Source organism: Schistocerca gregaria, chromosome 8 (genome assembly GCF_023897955.1).
Source record: "Schistocerca gregaria isolate iqSchGreg1 chromosome 8, iqSchGreg1.2, whole genome shotgun sequence".
NCBI lineage: Eukaryota > Metazoa > Arthropoda > Insecta > Orthoptera > Acrididae > Schistocerca > Schistocerca gregaria.
This window is the reverse complement of record NC_064927.1, coordinates 236123956-236147417: the sequence shown is the minus strand read 5'-3', so window position 1 is coordinate 236147417 and position 23462 is coordinate 236123956. Positions and strand designations below refer to the sequence as shown.

Here is a 23462-nt window from a genome sequence, read left to right as displayed (position 1 = left end):
ATTCTGTCTGCAGTGTATGATACTACATGTGTCAGATCTGTATATTTTTCTTATATCCAGTCTGTTATTACCTATGAAATAATATTTTGGGGAGTCAACAGTAAAAATATTCAAATAGTTTTCAAATTACAGAAAAGAGCAATTCGTATAATAACCAAGAGTGGCAGTAGGGCTCACTGCCTTTAACATTTCCAAAAGCTGGAAATCCTAACTGTCCCCTGTGAATACATTTTTCAAAGTATTATGTATGTAATAAATATATTGACTGCTATATGAAAAATTCTTTAGTACACAGCTATGAAACTAGAAACCAATACAATCTGCATCTCGAGAGGAAAAATAAACTTAAAACTCAGCAGAGCTTGTTATACAATGCCGTTAAATTATATAATAAATTACCCCAAAAAATAAAAGATATTGACACAATCGGACAGTTCAAAACAAAACTAAAATATTTTTTTATTAAATAAAAGTTATTACGCAGTAACAGACTATCTGAATTAAAACATGTAGTGTAATTAAAGTAGCCTGCATTGTAATACATGAAGAAATAATTATAATATGAAATCCAAAATTGTACAGTACTATAAGAAAATTACAAAATACGTAAGGATATAAAACTAGTTTAAGATACCTAAAAAATGTCTGTGAATACTAATTTTATGTGTGTAATTGTAGGTATATTGTATTGTATATGATTTTGCTGACGAAATCCACACAATGTAAATTGTTACATCGATTAATAAAGAAATCAATCAATCAATCTTTCTATGCCAAGGATCCCTGTTACTCATTTAAGTCAGTTCAGAATTGAAATACACTTGTAGCATGCTGCTTGCAGATAAACATATTTATCTATTTACAAATTTTTTCACTTTATTCAAATAATGTTTTAAGTTACATGGTTCTCAGTTCAGTTTTGATATGCACACATACATCAGAATATAAAACAAGAATGAGTGTTAATCTGAAGCATCACAGAACATTATGTATTTCCAGTATAAAATAACTATATGTGAAAATGTTTCACCTACAATTTCTACTTAAAGTGGTAAAACATTTTTGATGCTACTACAAATACAAGAATGAAGATTTTTCACTCCCTCTCTTGCTCATACATATAAAAAAAAAACACATCCAACACACACACACACACACACACACACACACACACACACACACACACACACAAGCAAGCTCAAGTGAATCAACTGTGTAACAGTTTTAACATTTAAAAAATATACATTTAGCATTCCACAGAAATAGTGTGCAATAACCAACAAGCATAAATCCAGACAAAAGCCAAAAGCTCTCAGTGGCAGTAAATGAAATTATTCTCACACTATAATGGTCTAAAGAAGCTTCTTCATAAAACACTAGTCTTCTTCCCACATTACTGTGTAAAGAAATTGTCCTTGCTGTACTTTCCATATTCCACTACTGGGATATAACTTGTCTCTTATGATATAACACATTCTTAATGTCCTGTAAATGATAGCACAAAAAATTAATACAATACACACATGGTCTAAACACAAAAGGAAACAATTTACCTGTATAGAAAAGTCAGTTTGTGTTATTTTACGAAACATAGGTATAAGCACCAAGAAAGATGACATCAATTTCATCTGCATGTAGGATTATATGCAGTCTTTTCTGAGATTTAAAATCTTCTTATTAGTTGCCTTTCAAAGGGTGCAATAATAACTCATGAATACTACTCAGGCCTTGTGGAAGTACCAATTACTGGAACAAACCCCATATTCACTGGATGTGGCACACTCTACCTACACGATATCCATTTCCATGGGTGCCTGCAGATACCGGATAGTTATAACTAAGCCGACAGTGTTCAGAGTGCTGCATACATCGCAGGATGTTTAAATGGGCACGTTCATCAATCAGTGCACTCATGGAATTTAGTGAAAGATATAATAGTTCCACTTTCTGCCAACAGGTGAAAATATCGCACATCAAGCAGTCAGAATGTGCCGTGGGTGCATTTATTAGGATATGATCACAAGTTATGACATGTATCCAATACTGTCTCCTGATCAGCAACATACTGCATCCAGAACATAGCATGGTCAATGCTCACAACACATACTGTGTAATTAGAGCAATATGTCATCATATGCCATCAAAAAAAAAAAAAGTGTTCAAATGTGTGTGAAATCTTATGGGACTTACTGCTAAGGTCATCAGTCCCTAAGCTTACACACTACTTAACCTAAATTATCCTAAGGACAAACACACACACCCATGCCGGAGGGAGGACTCGAACCTCCTCCGGGACCAGCCGCACAGTCCACGACTGCAGCGCCTTAGACCGCTCTGCTAATCCCGCGCGGCCATATGCCATCCTTCAGATCAGTAAGAATCTGAATACAACCCTGATTGACATGATCTTTGAGATAACTCCACAACCAGGAGTCACATTGATTTGGGTCAGAGGATGTGGAAGACCACACACCTCGAAATTGCCTAGATGTGTTGGGGTCATTACCAAAGACTTCTCAAAGCAAATCTTTCACCTGGCAAGTGACATGTGGTGACACACCATCTTGCATGAAAATAGTGGACACAGTAGTGTTCTTGAAAAGATGGAATAATCTGTTCCACAATGAGGCCCTTATGATGTGCAGATGTCACTGTACACCTAACAGGCCTGCAAGGTGTCATCTCTTCTCCTCAGAGGAGAAAAAAAGACTGAGAATGAAGGTGCTTGAGAAGCCATACCAAAAAGTTACACAAGCTATAAGCAGTTGATGTTTCTGCACAACATGCAGTGGAGCAGAACTCCACATGTAACAGTTCTGAGCATTCAAAGCACAGCACCGAGTAAAAAGTGCCTTGTCCATTCAAAGAATATGCCTATCTTGGAGCTTCATTTGGTTCACATTCTAAATGTTGTAAGAATACAAGTGTAAAAATCATTACAAAATCTTGTGAACTGTTTACAAGGAGAGACAATTTCCGTGGCACAGACAAAGCACTGGCTGCAGTCAGCTATAGCTAAAGCAACCTCAACAACTGCCATGGGAAAGGGCCAACTCCCTTCCCCTGCTGCACACCTAATTCACCCTTTTCTTCAAATTTCTTGATCATATTCTTCAGCCCATTTATTGACATGGGCCCTCCTTTTCAGCTGTTTCTGTCAATGATATTCCCACAATGCAGTTGTTCTGATTGTGGTTGTTCTGATAAAACAACTTTACCAGTGCATGATCTTTCTTCTCAATAGACATGGTGTTTCACACAGAAAACTTCAACCTTTTTAACCCTTTATACCAACATTCACATCACAAAAGAAATCAACATACACCACCAAGCGACAAACTGCATACTGACATCAAAACAGAAAACATTTCACATTCTGACTACTTACAGCACTATATTTTCAGCTGGTAGCAGAAAGTGGAACTATTATTTTCTCAGCATCCTCAATGGACACAGTGATCTGTGAACACATCTACCATGTTTCAGAATCCTATGATGTACACAGCCTGTACTGCATCATTCAGAACACCATCACTTTAATTATAACCACCTGGTTTTCATCCAGTGAGGGTGGGGAGGAGGGTTGCAGGGATTAATGAATTGTTCAATTTTGAGACATCTGACTGTCATCTGACATGCAATATTAGAACTAGTTAAAAGAGTGGGGGGGGGGGGGGGGGGTGGAAGAGGAGAGTCATAATTTATTACTGTCTCTCTCTGTTATCACCCTACCACCAATATATTGAAACATTACACAGATGCCTTCATTTTTAATAAAAATAACAATAAAATATATAAAATATTTTAATAAAACAATAATTTGTTTGCATCAGTACTTAGTAAAGCAGATCAACATAACATCCAAGAAATTGCAGTTCGAATGAATATAGTACTTTAAAAACATTCGTCAAAAAAATTGAGAACAACATGTGCCATATAGTTAAAGTTGAGATGTATACTAGTAACAAACTGTCATAGCTCTGACAGTGTTATGATTTACATAACAGTGGTTGGATTTTGCACTCACCATCATCAGTATTTAATTTAGCACTACAACTGAGAACACAGGTATGAAGAATATGGCTATGTAAGCATGTATGTGAGGGAAATGCTGTTTCTTTCAGTCACTTCCCAGAATGTTGGTCGGTCTGTGTTTTCTTTGCTGAGGATCTCCGCCTTTCTCGCGACCCTTACTCATATTCCTGTGGTACGGTTCTACCAATGGAGTTGTGTATCATGTCAGAGTTGTTCTTGATAGCAGCTACAATCAGTCTAATTATATGCTCATTCACATAAGCATCTGACAAGATTGTTACCATTGAGGTTCTAAGCATATCAAAGCAACTGAAAAGTATCATGTGTTATACGTAGCTTGTAATGTATATTACGTTGATACATAAGTTCATAGCAATTTTGTTTTCCACACTGGTATTCCAGTGGCTAGGGGCTTATTTATCAATTGTCATTTTCTATTTGTAATTCACTTCTGCTATTTGAGTTTACATATTGTCATTTTGTCATTTGGACATAGTGAGTGGAGGTGTGGCCACTAGAAAATGGAGTGCCAAGTGGAGAAATACTTCAAAGATATTCTTCTGTTTGATTGCTGTAGAGGGTTGACAGCAGTGGAGGCAGCCAGAAACATTTGCACCATGTTGGGGGTAATATCATTGGGAAGAGCATGGCAAGAAAATGGTTTTCTCATTTTAAGGAGGGAATTTTGACATTAGTGACTCTCCATGTTCAAAAACACTCCAGTGTTTGATGAAAATCATTTAATTGCAATAATCCACAATGATCCATGTCAGTGTACTCAGTCGTTTGATATTTGCAGGCAATGGGAAAGCTTCAAAAATCAGGTGCACAGGTATGCCAAAATCACTAAATCAGCAAGGGGCGATATATGTATCTTTGCTTGTTTGCCATAAATTGGCTAGTGGACAACACCTACCATTCCTATTCTGTATCATTACTGCTCATGAGAAATTGTATTTGTGCACTAGTATTAGGAAAAGACAGGAATGGTTGAGCCCAAACAAAGTGGCAATTCCCCGTACAAAGACCTGCATGCATTCACAAAAGATATGTTATGCACCTGCTGGAGCAGCTACATTTTTCCTCATTCAGAGATAATTGTCACTTTTTGCACCATATAAATATCATGTCCAGGTATCAGTTCTGTTTTACTTGATGATTTTTCATCAGCTACTATGTAGAGTGACCATTCTGACAGGAAATCACAAATCCAATTGCACAACTGAAGCGACACCACATAGGCATGCAATTTGATTAGAAGTCTCTCGAGAGAAATGGTGTCAAAAGCCTTTTGCAAATCTAAACATATGGAAACAACTTGAGATCCTCTGCTGACAACACTCACTTCTTTGTGCAAATAAAGAACTAGTTGTGTTGCACAAGAATGATATTTTCTGAATCTGTGCTAACTATGTGTCAACACATTATTACCTTTGAGGTAATTAATAATATTTGACCACAGTATATGTTCCAAAATACTATTGCAAATCTAATTAGAGATATGGGTCTGTAAGTACTCCTATTTCCTTTCTTCAATACTGATGTGACCTGTGCAACTTTCCAGTCTTTTGATACAAATCTTTGGTGAGTGAGTGGTTTCACCATTTCCACTCAGTAGTTAACATGTTATGTTACTTTAACTAACTTATCATTAAGTTTTGCAGACCAGTGTATTTAGATTTTTATGTGAAATTTAGGAAGAATAACAAGAAGAAGAAGAAACAGCACTTTAGCCAGAGAAGTCCTCCCATAAAGTGAGAATTTATTTAGTAGTACTCTGGTGTTTGTAATGGTACTTGAATTACACAACCGTTACGGCACCTCAACTCAACCTCTCGATACCAGCAATATTCTACTGTGTTTCTGTAAAGTAGTTGACATATTTCTGAGACAACATTCAGATTTGATTTCATTAATGTAGAGGTACTTTGATACATCAATATGTTTATATTGTAATGATATTATTCTTATGTGTATCCTTTCTTTTGTCACTATGATCTCTGATGTACTTGTAACTCTGATTTTTGGGCACGTAAGCAGTTATTAGAGAGTTAGAGAGTCGGACCTTGAGAAGGTCGAGTCTTGGACGTCATGTTGGAAAGACACGTATTGTAGTCAGCTTATAATATGTGAACTTTAACAGTGAGTAAGATGTTTTCAAGTATGTTTTGTATTGTGAAGTGATGTTTTGTGTGTTACGTGATATTGCAACAAAAGTAATAAAAAAGAAGTGTAACTTAAATTCGGAGTGCTGATTATTTTTTTACATCACCATTGTCCTGCAAAAGTGTAATCTTCAAGAATGGTTTGTGAAACACATCTGTAAAACTTTTGAATATAGCAGAATAAAACCTAGGCCTCTTTGTATCCGAGCTTGAAATCATCACCGCCACTTAGATTTTCGATGATTGAGCCATGATTTTACAACGAGACCCGTGTGGGAAACACGAAAAGATGAGTGCCCTGTTTATTCATTATTACATGAAATGACTATTAACTGTGCTATAATAACTCCTGCCACATAATAACTTTGCTTTTGCCCAAAAATGCAGTATTTAGCAGCATGAGCAACACCACAATCATGATTAAATTTTGATCTTTGTTGTGGTAGGGTTGTTAGATGTTACATATATGGTGGTTATTATATTAGACAATACCTGCTTCCTTTCAGTTGGTACAAGACTAAGAGGTGCCTTTCGACTCTTGTTTTGAATTTTTGGGTCAGCTCCAGATTCAATCAGATGCTGAACAGCAAGCCGCTGACGTGTTGGAGAAATGGAATGGTTTGCTGCAACCATGTGTAGAGGGGTGTCTTCGTTGAAATTTTTCTCATTTATGATGTTACTGGCATAGCTGGTTTTTGCAAGCAGCATCACAAGTAAGTTAGGATCACACGATTCTCGTGCAACTAAGTGGAAAACGGTGTTCCCAGCACATCCATCCTGTAAAACATATCCAAATGTTTAAGAAGTATGTTTTCAGTATGCAAAATTGTGCAATACATTACAAATCAAAGAAAAGTAGTTTACTGAGCAGTGCAAGGAATGGGATTGCTAGTTTCTTACTCTGTCCTTGCCTAATTTCCAGAAACATATTTACCTTCCACACCTGCTGGTGGCAATCGATGCTTTGCCAACTTAAGTGGGTCAGTCGCACTCACGGGTCAGTCGTGTGTCAGAATTAGCCCAGACATTATGCTGCTGATGGACTAGAGGCACTATGCTGCCATATGATTCCACACCGTAGCTACGTGGGAAAGTAATTGATACTGAGTGCCTTTTACTTCTGGTGGTAGTTCCTGTAGTCCAGCCCTGATGGTGAACTTTGAGAAGCACCTTAAGAAGGAAGTTAGCCTAAGTGGAGTAATTCTGGGCACACAATATCAGTATATTTACTCCATGATAATCACTGAGCAAAAGATTATATCGTGAGAGCTTTATGTGCACTGAACATTCAATTATTGTCTCTCGTAATGGTTAATATTCCGTATTTATGTTTATCAATTTTATTTGTTTTGAATGATGGTATTTTCCTTATCTTTCTCTGTGCTGAATGATAATGGTTGTCCTGTATCTGATGTGATTCTTGAAGTAGGGCATTCTGTCTACCATTAAGCCCACATATACGGACCTCTATCTGCAAGGGTCAAGTTGCCATCACCCTTCAAAAACTATCACCATCCTTAGAACGTCGGTGCACTGGGCACATATTGTTTCTGACGAAACATCTACTGTGAGTGGTGAAAGTTAATGGTTACTCTCCGCATCAGATCAGTACAGCACTAAGAAGGAAAGAACATAACCATCCACAACATCAAGAGAATAAGAAGTTGTTCAAGTCCAGGGTGTTCCTTCCATACATCGACAACCTTTCATCTGAAGTTGGCAGGGTCCTAAGGAAACATCAAGTTAAAGTAATCTGCTGGCCACTGGTGATGATCACTGCTCTAGTCAGCTTGTCAAAGGACAATCTGGGTCTACAGAAGGCCATGATTTGCAAAATTTCTTGCCAGTGTGGCAAAGCTTATGTAGGTCAGATGATACAAACAGTACATGAAATATACGTTGAAAATCAGTGCCACACTCACCTTTTGCAGCCCAGTAAGTCAACTGTAGCTGACACCCAAACCTTCAGAAGTCAGACACTCAGATTTGTACCAATTGTTGCTTGTCGATAGAGTATCTACCCAAACTACAATCTGGTTTGTGCTATGTGCTGTCATCCAGCAGAACAGTTATAACATTAATTAAAAGCTACACCAAAACTACCAGAGCAAAGCAAAAGCATACTGCTGGCACAGAACCTGAAGGACAGGGGAAAAAAATAAATAAATAAAAGAATAGGTAGAGCATTATGTTGTCGCATGAAGGGTCTCAGGTTCAAACCCATTGACATATTTTCTTTAATTTTGCTTTTACTGTACTATGCGTGAAAGTGTTATATGCTGTTGTTTGACAAGAATTTCAATAACATTCCACAGATACATATCGCACAGCAGCACTATATGTGCACAAACACGAGAATCTAGCCACAATATGCACATCTAATGTATGCAGCACTTCCGTCTGCAGTCAGTTATTATTATTGTTATTATTATTACTATTATTATGTTATTATTATTATTATTATTATTATTATTGATATTATTATTATTATTATTATTATGATTACTACCAATAATACTCCCACAGTATGTGATGCAATTGTTTCTTTATTCTATTATCCCAGTCCGTATGTTTATTCTGTGGAATTACAAATGTACTCTATAGATTTTCAACTTTAAAAGAAATGAAGCGAAAGCACACTGCTTAGAGGGCACTGGCGTAAACTCCAAACAGCCCTTTTACATTTTATAAACATGTTGTCCCATATAACACTTTCAAGCATAATACAGTAAAAAAATTACATTATTTGGGATTTGATACTAGGACCCTTCATCTGATGACCTAATGCTCTACCAACACAGATATGTGTGTTAGTGGCTCACAGTTGTGCTTTTGCTTTCCTCTGGTAGTTCTGGTGTAACTTTTACTTCACTTTCACACACATTCTACTGAATGACAGCACATAGTACAAACCAGAGCAGATTTTTGATTGATACTCTATCAACATGCAAAATCAGGTACAAATCTGAGTGTGTTGGCATCTGAAGCTTTGGGTGTGAGCAATGAATTACCGCAGTACACTATGGATTATTCCGCCACAAAAATCTTGACACTGGCGAGGTTCTTTTGGGATTCATTAATTAAAGAATGTATGGAAATACGTCTATCACTCTTTAATTTCTTCTGACAGAAAACATTTTATTCATAATGACATGTCTGGAAACATATGATGTTTGTTTTTAGCACTGCGAGCATGCAGTCCAGCAGAGTGCGGACATTTAGTTTCACCTTACTGCATGGGACTGTGTGCCACAGATGGAATAATATTTGCAGAGGGCTAGGACTTCGACAGAGAGAGGATGCTCCTGTGATGGCCACCAATGCACATGCATCTCAGTGCCAGTTTTTGCTATAAAGCTGAAACTGTGAACTAGCAGTATCCAGTGGCAGATACCATAAGATGGCTGAAGAGTCATCAGCCAAAATATTGTGGCAAGAAGTCAACATGATCCAGCTGCAATCACAAAACCTCATAGGAATAGCTTTCCTATATTTTTAAATTATAACCTCATTTGGAACCTTTTATAGTCATTTTGTTTGCCTTAAACTAGATGATAATTTTGGGAGTGCTGATGCAGAACATAGTGTCTCCAGCACTTAATCACAACTCTTTTGCGTATAAATGTTTCATTGTATATAATTAACATCATATGTGTTTTGGTAGCAAGATTTTATCACGTATTGGAAATGTCATTTTCACATTTTAAATACTAATTTTTAATGGTGTTTCTTTCTTTCTTTCTGTTACATTTCTGCATTATCTGTTCAGTATTATTACTATTCCAAGGCTCCAGTGGACTGATTATGTAAACAGCAGTGAACAGGAAGTAGCTCATTAATTTTTTTGATTAAAAGTTGTTCAATTCAACAGATAGTAAAAGCTTTTTTATTGTTTATTACTCTTACAGATATTGTTTAGCTGGAATGAAGTGCATGTTATTTTATAATCCAAAGTGTAAATATGTTTTTCAAGATGTATGTTTGTTATCTTGTGTTGAAGGCCAAGATAATAAATCCTTGTGCTAATACCGTGGTCAAAATTATTCCTGTCACCTTACCATTTACCTGCTCCTTACCTATCATCTCCATTTTATTGTTTTATACCAGTGATAAAAGGCTTATTTGAAACTGTATAGATTAATTCAATACATACATCAAATATTTAAAATTCATGTAAAATAAAAATATACTTAGTAGCAAGGAATATGCAGTTTATTCCACAAATGAATATTGTAGCTTAAATATAGGAAACATTTGCATTAAACAAACATTATAAAAGGCAACCACAGCCCTTAAGCTCATGAATGAATCATAAGTAAACAAGTAAAGGTGTGTGTACACTTACAAGTAACTCAATCATGAGCTGTTTAAGAAAAAACAGATGCAACAAGAATCACCTACACATTCTGTGAGCCACATTGCTTGTGAGCACATATATGCTTCTGAATATGCAACATTCCTGTCCCCCCTGAAATTTGAGTGACTCCTTTGTGCTTAGCAGGTAAAACCAACAGCATATCCTCAAATTGATCAGCTAACAAGTCATTGTGAGCCACATATACTTTTCTGAGCAATATGCTTATGAACTGCTTATCCTACAAATGTGTATGCATCTTAACAACACAGACATTCCACCTGTTTTTGAGCAACAACTCTGCATATAGTTTAAGTATGCACTCTCACATGCAAAAATATACAGATACCAAAACATAGGCACCTGTCTCTGTAAGTTCATCTTTATACATGTTGGTTGCAGGACCTCAGCTGTTCAATATAAAATGTCAAATCAAAAACACCTTCAGCTGTCTGTATTTGCAATTTGTTTTATTTTTGCTACAAGTTTCCCTGTTACATTACGCCATCTTCAGCCCCCTTGACCAATGTGTAAGAAGAACTACTTCTTGTATAGTAAAAACAGGGGCCAGCATACAGTCACAGGTTTCCATAGACTTGCCTGGAACTGAGGAACAAAGGAATCACATTGTTAAAAATAAATCTACAGGTACTAGTGACTGTGTTTTGGCATCTATTTTGATTGTACAAGAAGTAGGATTCTTCCTAAATATTGGGCAGGGGACCTAAATGTAATGTAGTGTAATGCTGAAACAGATAGCAAAAATAAAATAAAATTGGAACTATAGATGGCTGAAGGTGTTTTTGATTTGATATTTTACAACCACCTGTGGTAATACTGATGTTTTGCTCAGACAGACACAAGTGGAGGAAGAGAAAAGTTGTGTGGAGTCTAGAAGGAGTAAGATGTACAGTGGAAGGAAGGAGTGTGGAGGTAATGGGAGGTATGATGGATAGGTAAATAGATAACAGAACTAAAATGAAGACAAAGAGATGACAATCACAAAACACTGGAAACAGGAGAGGGAGGCGGGAGGGGAAGAAGGGTTTTAAGTTGCAAATACTGAAGAGAATTTACAGCCAGTAGTACTGAAAGTCACAATGAAGAAAGCAATTTCCAGTGAGACAGTCATGAAAGTTGAGGAAATCACACATAAAGATTGGAGGATCACTCTGGATGCTCTCTGGATTTTGGTTCCCATGGTTTTCTAAAGCACCATCCACAGGGCTTTAATGGAAAAATTGGAATATCAGAAGGTTTCTGCAAGATGGGTACCATGTTTATTGACAGAAGACACAAATGGCAATGAGTCGATTATTCTTGAAAATTTCTTTGCCGGTAAGTAGATGAAAAGGACAATTTCTTGGACATTATCGTGATGGGGGACAAAACCTGGGAATTCCACTTAACATATGAGACAAAACAAGTAATGCAGATGGTGGTAACCCTCTTTGCCCAAGCTCCAAAAATTCAAACAAACACAGTCTGGTGGTAAAGTTATGGCAGCTTAATTTTGAGACTGGAAGGGGGTACTATTGATCACCTTTCTGCCTGTTGGGACAACAGTAAACACTGACAGGTACTCTGGAACACTGAAAAAAATCAAAATATCACTTCAGAACAGGAGGAGAGGAATTTTGAGCAAGGAAAAAAGTATTCTCCATGACAACACCCATCCATATGTCACCCATCAAAACATCAATCTCCTGCAAAACTTTGGCCAAATACCCATCCGCTATACCGTTTGGACTTGGCACTGAGTGACTACTACTTGTTTCCTAAGTTGAAGGAACATTTGTCTGGACAGCAGCTCTGTTCCAACTATGAGGTGAAAGGTGAGGTGCAACGCTTTCTGAAGAATATTCTGGTGAGCTGGTAATGATGTTATAAAACTGACACAGCATCTACAACAATGCATCAACCGAAATGGCAATTATGTACAAAAATATTCTTCAACCCTTAAAATTATGTAACTATTATAGAAAATAAGTGGTTGTTTGCACTTTGGATTGTCCTCATACAATCTCAATAAGCTCATCATCACAATTGATGAATTAAAAGCTATTCATGATGTTAAAACCTGTCCCAGCATTATCACTCTTACTATAAGTAACAACTCCACCACTATGGTCATGAATCATAGTGACTCTGTGGCTGAGTGTCTTACCAAATTTCTGACATCATTGCCTACAAAACTTACCTCTGCAGAATCAACCTTGATGTTCACATGACATCTAGAAGCTCCCCAAAACATTAGGTCCATCCCAAAAAATTTCACCTGAATCCCTCCCCTTCCTTTCACAGGCAACACATGCTCCTCATGTTCCGAAACTCAATTCCACTGGTCCCACCGCTACTTTCTATACTGTAACTGGATATAATCATCTCAAAGAAAGATCATTTGCCTCCATTGCAAACACTTTCAATCAGTTGTCCACAGTCTCCTTTCCTACAACTGAGACATTAATCAGTTTTCCCGCCAGCTCTCTGAGGTGTTAATATACAAGAAAAGGCATTACGGATGACTGCAATAGTAACTTATCAATTTCACTGATATCGGGTTTCCCAGAAATTGTGGAACTGCTTATTTATTTATTTTTCTGGACAAACACAACATGAATCCAGAATCAGCAATTGTCAGTGTGACAGAGTATATTTTACAATAATCACATGAGGAAAAAAGTTGTTTCTGCAATGTTTCTGGATCTCTCCAAAGCATTTGACACATTTGTCCATGAAACACAGATACAAAAACTGAAATATATGGCATTTATGGTGAAGCAAGAGAGTGGGTACAAATGTACCCATGAAACAGGCAACAGCATGTATCAATAAGAAACTCATACCAATAAGAAACCAGGAGCATCAAATATAGAGTGCCACAGGGTTTGGTAATCGGGCCATAGCTGTTTAATTTGTTTCTATATGATACAGATATTGAAGAGACAGAGAAGAAGATACAGGATGTATCAAATAGAATCATCTGATTTGGCTTGTCTATATTTCTGAAACTAACAATATTATGAAAAGGAAAGTTGCTAGCCAGCCAGAATGGCCATGCGGTTCTAGACGCTGCAGTCTTGAACCGCGTGACTGCTACAGTCACAGGTTTGAATCCTGCCTCGGGCAAGGATGTGTGTGATGTCCTTAGGTTAGTTAGGTTTAAGTAGTTCTAAGTTCTAGGGGACTGATGACCACAACAGTTAAGTCCCATAGTGCTCAGAACCATTTAAACCATTTTTTTGAAAGTTGCTACTCACCATATAGGGGAGATGCTGAGTTACAGATAGGCACAACACAAAGACTCTCACAAATAAAACTTTCAGCCAGTAAGGCCTTTGTCAACAATACACGACAGACATACACACACACACTGAAGCAAATGCAACTCATGCACACAAGTCGTTCGTGTGTGTGTGTGTGTGTGTGTGTGTGTGTCACCTACTGTTGATGAAAGCCTTACTGGCCAATAGCTATATTTGTGACAGTCTTTTTGTTGTGCCTATCTGCAACTCAGCATCTCCGCTATATCGTGAGTAGCAACTTTTCTTTTCATAATATTGTTTCTCAAACTAATAAATATCTACAATGAATTTTGTTTTTTGATGAACGAGAAACTCAAAAAGTTTTTTTCATGCCTTTTTATAGGTGTTCAATAAACCCAACTTGAGTGCATGGCGTATGTCAATGTTGCATTCAAATTGTTCCCATACTGCAGCAAGCATGTCTTGATTTGCAGCTTCCACAGGTGCTGTATGCATGTCTCGGTTCATTCATTGTTGTCAGTAATGGAGGCACATAAACAGTCTTTTATAAACCCACACAAGAAATAATCACATACATTCAGGTCTGGTGACCTTGGAGGGCAGTAATGTACGACTGAATCATTTGGTCCAGTCCGACCAATACATTGATCAGTAATCCTATGGTTTAAAAATTTCCACACTTTCAGATGCCAGTGTGGCAGGGGCCTATCCTGTTAGTAAACAAAGTCATTTGAATCAGTCTCCAACTGTAGGAAGAGAAAGTTCTCAAGCATATGAAGATGTCCTTCTGGTAACAGTGTTCTCAGCAAAGAAAAATGGACCACACACCTTTTGCTGTGAAACTGCACAAAACACATTAAATTTTGGAGAGTCCATCTCATATTGTACAGCTTCATGTGGTTTTCCTGTACCCCATATTCTCACATTATGATGGTTCACCTTTCCATTTAAATGGAATGTTGCCTCACCACTACACACTAAGTGTGCAAGAAAAGTGTCATCCTTCATCTTGCCAAGAACGAAATTACAGAACTCCACACACTGTTGTTTGTCACCTTCATGAAGCACTTGCAGTAGCTGAATTTCGTATCGTTTCATGTGTAAACATCGACACAGCACATGCTAGATGGACATCAAGAGTACATTGAGATGCACAGCGAATGTATTCCTGGGGACTCCTTGTGAAACTATGGCAAATGTGATCAACGTCTTTGTCAGACACTCAGGGATGGTCTGGGGATTTGCCTTTACACAAACAACCTGTTTCACAGAATTATTCATGCAATCCTCTAATACTCCGCACTGCAGGAGGATACACACCATACCTAGTATGAAAGTCATGCTGAATAGTTAGTTCTGACCTACACTGCACAAAATGTAGAACACAAAACGCTTTCTGTTGTCCCAACCCCATTTTTACAACAACTGAAGTGGACGAACATTGCTGCCACCTCACAGGAACCATGTAAAACTCAGGAGTTTGCTCTTTTCAACAGTATGTTGTTCATGCAAATATCTCAAATGATTTTTTTTTTAATTCAGTTGATTCCTCTTCATACACCCTGTGCTCTATGCATGTGACATAAATTACTGAACAGAGAAAAAATGCACAGCAGCTTGAAAGAAGAGCACATATTTCAGCAAACATTGCAGCCCAATGGCTCTTGGAAAATATACTGGTTATAAACTGGAAAAAGACTATGCATGCATTGTTCATAAATGTACAGATGCCTGAACATATGGATTTAGAGGTGGATGAAACAAATCTCCAAGAAGTAAGAGACAATAAATCTCAGGCGATACTGTGGATAATGAGTTGAAATGGAAACAACATAGCTTCTGTGCACAGTATATCATGGACTCTTTGAAGTGTACCTGCAGTGTGGAGTGACAGTGTAGGGGCACTCAAACATGACAGAAACAAAAAAGGTAATTAAAGAAAGGCAGTCAGAGTCATTTTAGGAAAAAGGACTTCTAAAATGTGCAGAAACTGCTTTAAAAAGCTAGACATCTTAACTTTTGCTTCTTTGACATACACAAAACAATAATATACATCATAAAAGATAATTGAGAATGAATTACAAATGACAGTGTGCACATCCACAACACAAGGAGGGAGAATGAGATGTGAAGCGTACCTAACTGACAGACAATCCTTGGAAAAGGAACTTACTACTTGGGTGTCAAGTTACTAAGAAGTCTGCCTAAAAACTGGCATGATAATTTACATGATACTAACTTTCTAAAGAAACTCAAAGACTATCTGGTCAACATTCTCACTTTACTACTGCCACTGAAAGCCATCAACTCCCCCTGTATCATTCCTTCTATTACACCCTCAATTGCTCAAGCTCCACACACATAAGTGAAATTTGATGTATAAAGGCTGAGGTTTCTCAACTAAATAAAAATATGAGCAAAACTGATCAGTACTATGTACTCAATAATGATAGGCCTAAATTAAAAACAAAAGACAGCTCTGTGACTGGTATTACCAAAAAAAAGTTATCAGATTCGTGATACATAGTGGAAGATGTAGCATTTAAATTTGTGCAAAAAAAAAAAAAACCTTACCTGCAACAAGTTCAAAAAATAAGCATTAATCTCATATGCTAACCTAAGTGAACATAAACAAACTGTCCAAGACCAAGATAACAACAGTGAAATACGTGAAAACAAGAAGGGATGGATTCTAATATATGGACACAGTCATGGTCGTGGAATAGCACAAAACATCGCAAGTACCCAAGACAACTTTATAGCTTTGGCTCACATTCAATTTAGAGCAACTCTTTCAGCTGTGGTGAAGCTGTGTGTACAAAATAGTGAGTGTTTTTCATCAAATGATTGTGTCATAATCATGGTAGGTACAAATAATGTAGCAGAAAATCAAACAAGTGACACTATTAGGAACATGAAAGTGGCACTCAGTAAGTTTATTAACACTAAAGAAATTATTGTTAATATTCCACAGAGACAACATCTAATGGAACAATCTATAGTGAACCTGAAAGTGTACAAGACAGTTGATGGACTTAAACAATATGTAATAAAGTCCGCAATGTATCCCCGGTAAATGTCAGCAGTCTAGGCAGAGCCCTTCACACAACTCATGGTATGCACATGAATAAAAGATGCAAAATGACTGTCAGCAAATTAATTGCTAACCACAAAGTGGTGTAAATAAGTGCATTGCCATGGAATGGCACAACCCATCAAATCAGAATCTGCCACACAATCAGCCACTGCAGGCAAGCCTGGGAAACATGTAAATCCTGCTGAACACCTTGGTAGCCCTACATCACTCCGTATAGTCCAGCAGGAGAAACTCAGACTTAATGTCATACACCAACATTTTGGTAGTCTTAAAAATAAGTACAATGATGTAGATATTATTACACATCTTGATAAACCTGATATTTTAGTCATAACTGAACACTGGCACACTGAAGATCTAATTAGCATCAGTCAACCACTCTCCATGAAATTTTGTTCTGCCTTTAGTAGGAAAAACAAGTCTGGGGTGGCATAGCAGTCTTCACTGTTAAAGCAACCAGTTTCAGTCTTATTGATGTAAGTGCATTCTGCATAGAAAGAATCACAGAATTTGCTGCAATAAATCTAAAATGGGGTAGAGAAAATATGGCAGTTGTCAGCTTGTATATGCAACCTGTCGCATGTATGGGTTCATTTTCCTAAAATCTATCTGATTTACTGATATTTGTAAAAATGACATTTTCTGGGTTAAATGGCCAGGTAAATAATATAATAACAAGGGATATAAATATAGACTTATTAATCAACAATGCCAACATCAAAAAGCTACACCTCTAACTCAATGAATTCAGTCTGATCTCACTTATCCATGAGCCAGCTAGAGAGAACGGTAACAGCAAAATATGTCTGGATAATATAACAACAAACATGACCCATCTTGTGAGACCTGAGCTTCTCCTGGCGTAAACTATGTTCAAAGTACTTACGGGCATTCAGCCAGGTTGAATTTTCGACAACTGACCCATCTTTCCTACAGTACATCTGTTCTAAAACTGGCCATCTCTTATCACCATGCTGTACTGCTTCAATTGGAGGCACATGAGATGTCCTTTGTCACTAAAAAGGAACTATATCTAAGCAAAAGAATGATGTATAATGATAACATCAATAGAGTGAACTGCTTGTTAGCACACAATCCATGGTTTGAGAAAGACAGCATTTCCTATCATAGCTCTGTTGTTGACTTCTACTACTGTTTTGATGCCACATGACCAGGTGTAGCCACAAAAGTCAAACAAACCAAAAATATAAACAAAAGTATCTGGATAAATAATGACGTCATTGAAGTAAGGGAAAAATTAAAATTATTCTATAGTGCAATGTTGAATAATAGACAAACTCTCAAGCTAAAAAAAGACATTCAAAACTTATCAAGAATACTATAAAGATTTATTAATACAGACCAGGAGCAACTACATTGCAAACAAACTTCAGGCTTCACACAGTGTTACTACTGGTATCTGGGGAGTGAAAAACAGTTTTAGAACAGGAAGAGAAAATCCTGTATGGACTTTATTATTGACCACAATGGGATCGTAGTAAAAGAGAAATTGCTAATATATTCAATGAATATTTTTCTTCACTAGGAGAAGCTATCAATAACAAACATAAAATCCTGCAGTATAAATTTAAAGACAATCCATCTGAGCATAGTATATATCTAGCCCTCACAAATTTGCAAAGAAATAGTTAACATCATTAGCTCTCTAAAATCTTCCAGTTCCACAGGGCATGATGACCTCAGTATTAATGTATTAAAAGTGTGCCGACAAAATGTCTCTATACCTACAGATGTAAACAATGTAACAGGATCAGGTACCTTCCCAGACAGACTAAAAATAGCTCAAGTAACACCAATCTATAAAAAAAAGAGTACAAACTCAAAATTCAAAACTACAGACCAATTTCAATACTTCCTGTCTTTTCCAAAATAATTTAAAAAATAATATACTGCAGAATTGTGAACTTTCTCCAGATGTGTTTGAAAATCAAAATAGTTTCTTAAAATGTAAATCAACAAACATAGCAGCTGATCAAATTAATTGAAGATATAATAAGTGGCATTGAGAAAAAGCAACATGTTGCTTGTATATACCTCAACTTTGATAAAGCTTTTGACTGTGTGAACACCACAATCTTATGGATCATTGGCATCAGAGGCATTGCTCGTGACCTAATAAAATCTTAAATGAGTAACCAAAAACAGTTTGTACTGCTTAAAACTGAAAGTGATGTTCACACAACCAAAATCACTAACACAAAATAAGGAGTGCCCCTGGGCTCAGTACTGGGTCCTCTTCTGTTATTGATTTATGTAAATTACATAAGATATTGCACTCAGAGTTCAAAAATAGTTCTTTATGTGGATGATACATACATTGTGCTTAAAAAGAAATCAATTAACAAACTAGAGATCCACTGTAATAATGTGACAAAGGAAATTGTTCAGTACTTTAATGAGAACCACTTAAATGCAATCTGTAGTAAAACATGTCTCATGGAGTTTAACGACAGTAGGTGTAATTATGAAATTAAACAATACATAGGCAATGAATTAGTAAAAACAAAGTTTAATGTAAAATTCCTCAGTATAACAATTCAAAGCAATCTAAAATGGGACACACGTGTTGACACTCTAGCATGTAAGTTGTCTAAATATATATATGCAATTAATTTGATTAGTTTATGCAAAGACACTGTTGACCTAAAGACTGCATACCACGTTCTATTTTCCTCTCACCTAAACTGCAGAATATAAATTTGGGGAACAACCACAGCAAACCTAAATAAGCTATTGCTACTTCAAAAAAGGGCTATAAAAATAATATGTGAAGCAGAATACAAGGAATCATGTCATGGCTTGTTTCCAAAAACTGGTGTACTAGCCGTGGTATACATATACATTCTAAAATCCATATTACTTGACTGCAGCCCAATATTTGTTCAGATTCTATCAGTACGATAGTAGAAATAAAGAAAAATTTTACATAAGCAGCCACATAACAACACTCTATGAAGAGAGCGGCCACAATATATAGGTTTTAAGTTAGGCAATGTACTGCCTAGTAAAGTTATGACCCGGCCCACAATGAAGCTTAGATTCCAGCTAAGGAAATCCCTGTTACAAAATCCATTTTACACATTAGAAGAATCCACACTTACATGTAGAAGAAGTGCTTCAAAAAATATGTAAATGGTGTTAAGCACCATCTTATTTGTAATTTAATCATTTTTTAAATCAGTGACATATTCAGAAGGATGTATTATTGTGCTATGTATCAAGAATTGTAACCTGTTTTCATACATAACCAATAAATCTTTCAATGTTGAATGAAGTATTATTATTATTATTATTATTATTATTACCCCTTCTCAGCCTCTATATCCTTTTCCTCTCACTCTACTTATATCTCCTTTCCCCTTACTTCACTCCTATCAGTCTGAGCAACCACTCAAACAGTTAGTGTCACCATAGCTACATGTGGATGTTTGGATACATCTGTGGTTCATGTGTGAGCATGTTTGTTTAAACTGGAAAATGAGCAGTAGCTCCAAAGCAGCAAGCTCTACCATTATTGTTAAATAACAACAGATTCCAATAGTATTGAAACAGGCTATTACTGACTCTTTTCACCAGGTCATTTAAATACTGACTGGATTCAGTAAAAATAGCATCACATTTCACAAAAGGTGAGGTAAGACACTGATGAAACACTATGTAGAAGGAGAAAAATAAATCAGTATGCGAAATGCAGAGTATGAGTAAATTTAATAATTACAAAATTGGCCCAATATTGACTTTGACCTTTCATGGGCATTCATAGCCATTCATCTCATACCTGACAACACTACAGATGGAACCAAAAAGGGACTTAGCACAGTAGTAGAACCAAATGTAACACTATTTGTATATTAGGGGAACTTTCAGCATGATCAGAATACACTGAGAGGTTTTGATTTCTGCTCATTATATTTCAGAGACTGAGCACTATAAACTGGCAGATGGCCTCAAGCATGTGCAAACTAGAATTATGACAGCCAGAGGGGAGAGGAGTGGGGCAGGGAAACAAGCCTGCAGAGGTGCTCCGTATTTAACAAAGGCAGAGCTGACAAATGGTCATAGGGATCTTGATCCCTTCTAGTGCTGTGGGGGTCATTGTTGAAATCCATGACGGACCAAGATTAGTCTCTTCACTATTTCAAAATAAGGAAGGACATCAATAGGAAGCATATAACATAAATGATGCGGTAATAGCTATCATGCAACTGCTTGTTGAAGTTGGCAGTGTTGTAAACAAGGTAGTTGAGGCCTGACCTCTAAAGGTATTTGACACAACCACAGTACTAAACTCTCACCACCTAAAACTGCCAATGTTAAGCTTTCTGCATTGTACCAACTTTTGAACTTGAGCTAGCAGTAAAATAGACATCTTTCTTTGTTCTAAGATGTTAGGTCCCACAGGTGGGTTCTAAGCTGCATTATGTGACAAGTTGTTCTTCATTCCAGCCTGTTCCATTTGGACTCCTCCCACCAACACTTGGTTTTCTGAAATGCGGAGGTGGGAAATCTCCCTGCAATATATCCTTTACATTCCCGTAACCCTCCTGGCTTCAGCTTTTGTTAATATTGTCCTTACTCAACTAATCCCATCCCTGTTCCCATTCCAGCATTACACAGCTCTCCATCCCACCAATATACCCTTTGTCTTTTTACTTCTCTCCTCCACTACCCCCCCACCCCATTACTGTCCTGCACTATGTCTAAGCTCCCAACTGCACCTAGCTACCCTACCCTCCCTCCACATTGTCCTTGTATGCTCCCACAAGCAGATTTTACTGTCCCCCACCCCTACCCTGCTATCCCTTTCCCTCCCCATCCCGGCCTCTTCCTCATCCCCACCAACCAGTTGCCCCTCCCAACACGCACTGCTGTTACCAGTCTGGCTTCAGCAGTCAGAGGCTGTGATCATGTGTGTGTGAGTTGCATTTGCATGAGTGTGAGTGTGTAAGTATGCTGTCTATTTCCAATGAAGGCTTTGATGGCTGAAAGCTCACTTTCTGACCTATCTGCCTATCTGCAACTCAGCATCTCCACTACATGGTGAGTAGCAACTATCCTTTTCATAATATTGTTACATTTCATCCTGGATTTTCAGATGTTTGAAGAAATGATTTTCTGTGATAAATTATTGACACAAATGGTAGCTATTTCCTATTTTCACTGATATGTAATTACCTTTTAAGGCTGATTTAATATTTTCAAAATTTGTCATTTACCAGTGTTCCATGTGTACCATCCCACTCGCACATTACAGTGAAACCATTTCCAACATGAAATGCATTTGTTGCCTATGACATTGTGCAAGATAATTTTAGATCATCAGAACTTATCAAAACTACAGTCACTCTAAGAAAACGAAATTTAAAAAAAATGTCATTACAGTTGGTACCGATTACACCTGCTTTGAAAGCTAAAACCAATATTCTGTATTCCAAAAGCAAAGAGGTAGTCAAAGGAAATCTTGGTAGTGGTGCAACCTCCGTTTTATGGTAACACGATGCTAGACATAAGAGGGTCTATACAAGGGCGATGTACTTGAGGACAATATTGTGGAAATGGAAGAGGATGTAGATGAAGATGAAATGGGAGATATGATACTGCGTGAAGAGTTCGACAGAGCACTGAAGGACCTGAGTCGAAACAAGGCCCTGGGAGTAGACAACATTCCATTAAAACTACTGACGGCCTTGGGAGAGCCAGTCCTGACAAAACTCCACCATCTGGTGAGCAAGATGTATGAGACAGGCGAAATACCCTCAGACTTCAAGAAGAATATAATAATCCCAATCCCAAAGAAAGCAGGTGTTGACAAATGTGAAAATTACCGAACTATCAGTTTAATAAGTCACGGCTGCAAAATACTAACACGAATTCTTTACAGACGAATGGAAAAACTAGTAGAAGTCGACCTTGGGGAAGATCAGTTTGGATTCCGTAGAAGGCAAGACTTACGTTTCTAGCATTTGTAGACTTCGAGAAAGCTTTTGACAATGTTGACTGGAATACTCTCTTTCAAATTCTGAAGGTGGCAGGGGTAAAATATAGGGAGTGAAAGGCTATTTACAATTTGTATAGAAACCAAATGGCAGTTATAAGAGTTGAAGGACATGAAAGGGAAGCAGTGCTTGGGAAGGGAGTGAGACAGGGTTGTAGCCTCACCCCGATGTTATTCAATCTGTATATTGAGCAAGCAGTGAAGGAAAGAAAAGAAAAATTCGGAGTAGGTATTAAAATCCATGGAGAAGAAATAACTTCGAGGTTCGCCGATGACATTGTAATTCTGTCAGAGACAGCAAGGGACTTGGAAGAGCAGCTGAATGGAATGGTTGTGTCTTGAAGGGAGGATATAAGACGAATATCAACAAAGCAAAACGAGGATAATGGAATGTAGTCGAATTAATTCGGGTGATGTTGAGGGTATTAGATTAGGAAATGAGACACTTAAAGTAGTACAGGAGTTTTGCTATTTGGGGAGCAAAATAAGTGATGATTGTCGAAGTAGAGAGGATATCAAATGTAGAATG

At 37.2% G+C, this 23462-nt stretch overlaps 1 protein-coding gene across 7 annotated transcripts in view; it reads right to left on the bottom strand.

Moving 5' to 3' along the window:
• Positions 1–429: 429 nt before the first annotated feature.
• Positions 430–23462, bottom strand: part of LOC126284912 (NF-kappa-B inhibitor zeta-like) — a 269508-nt gene continuing 246475 nt past the window's right edge. For 4 of the 7 annotated variants that reach the window (XM_049984175.1, XM_049984177.1, XM_049984176.1 and 1 more), the window contains 2 exons: positions 6693–6977; positions 430–1485 (listed from right to left, as the gene is read on the bottom strand). In XM_049984175.1, the coding sequence (XP_049840132.1) occupies positions 1438–1485; positions 6693–6977 (333 nt within the window). In that variant the 3' untranslated portion in view covers positions 430–1437. The remainder of the gene's footprint in view (positions 1486–6692; positions 6978–23462) is intronic. The other 3 variants (XM_049984180.1, XM_049984178.1, XM_049984179.1) reach the window with 1 other exon arrangement.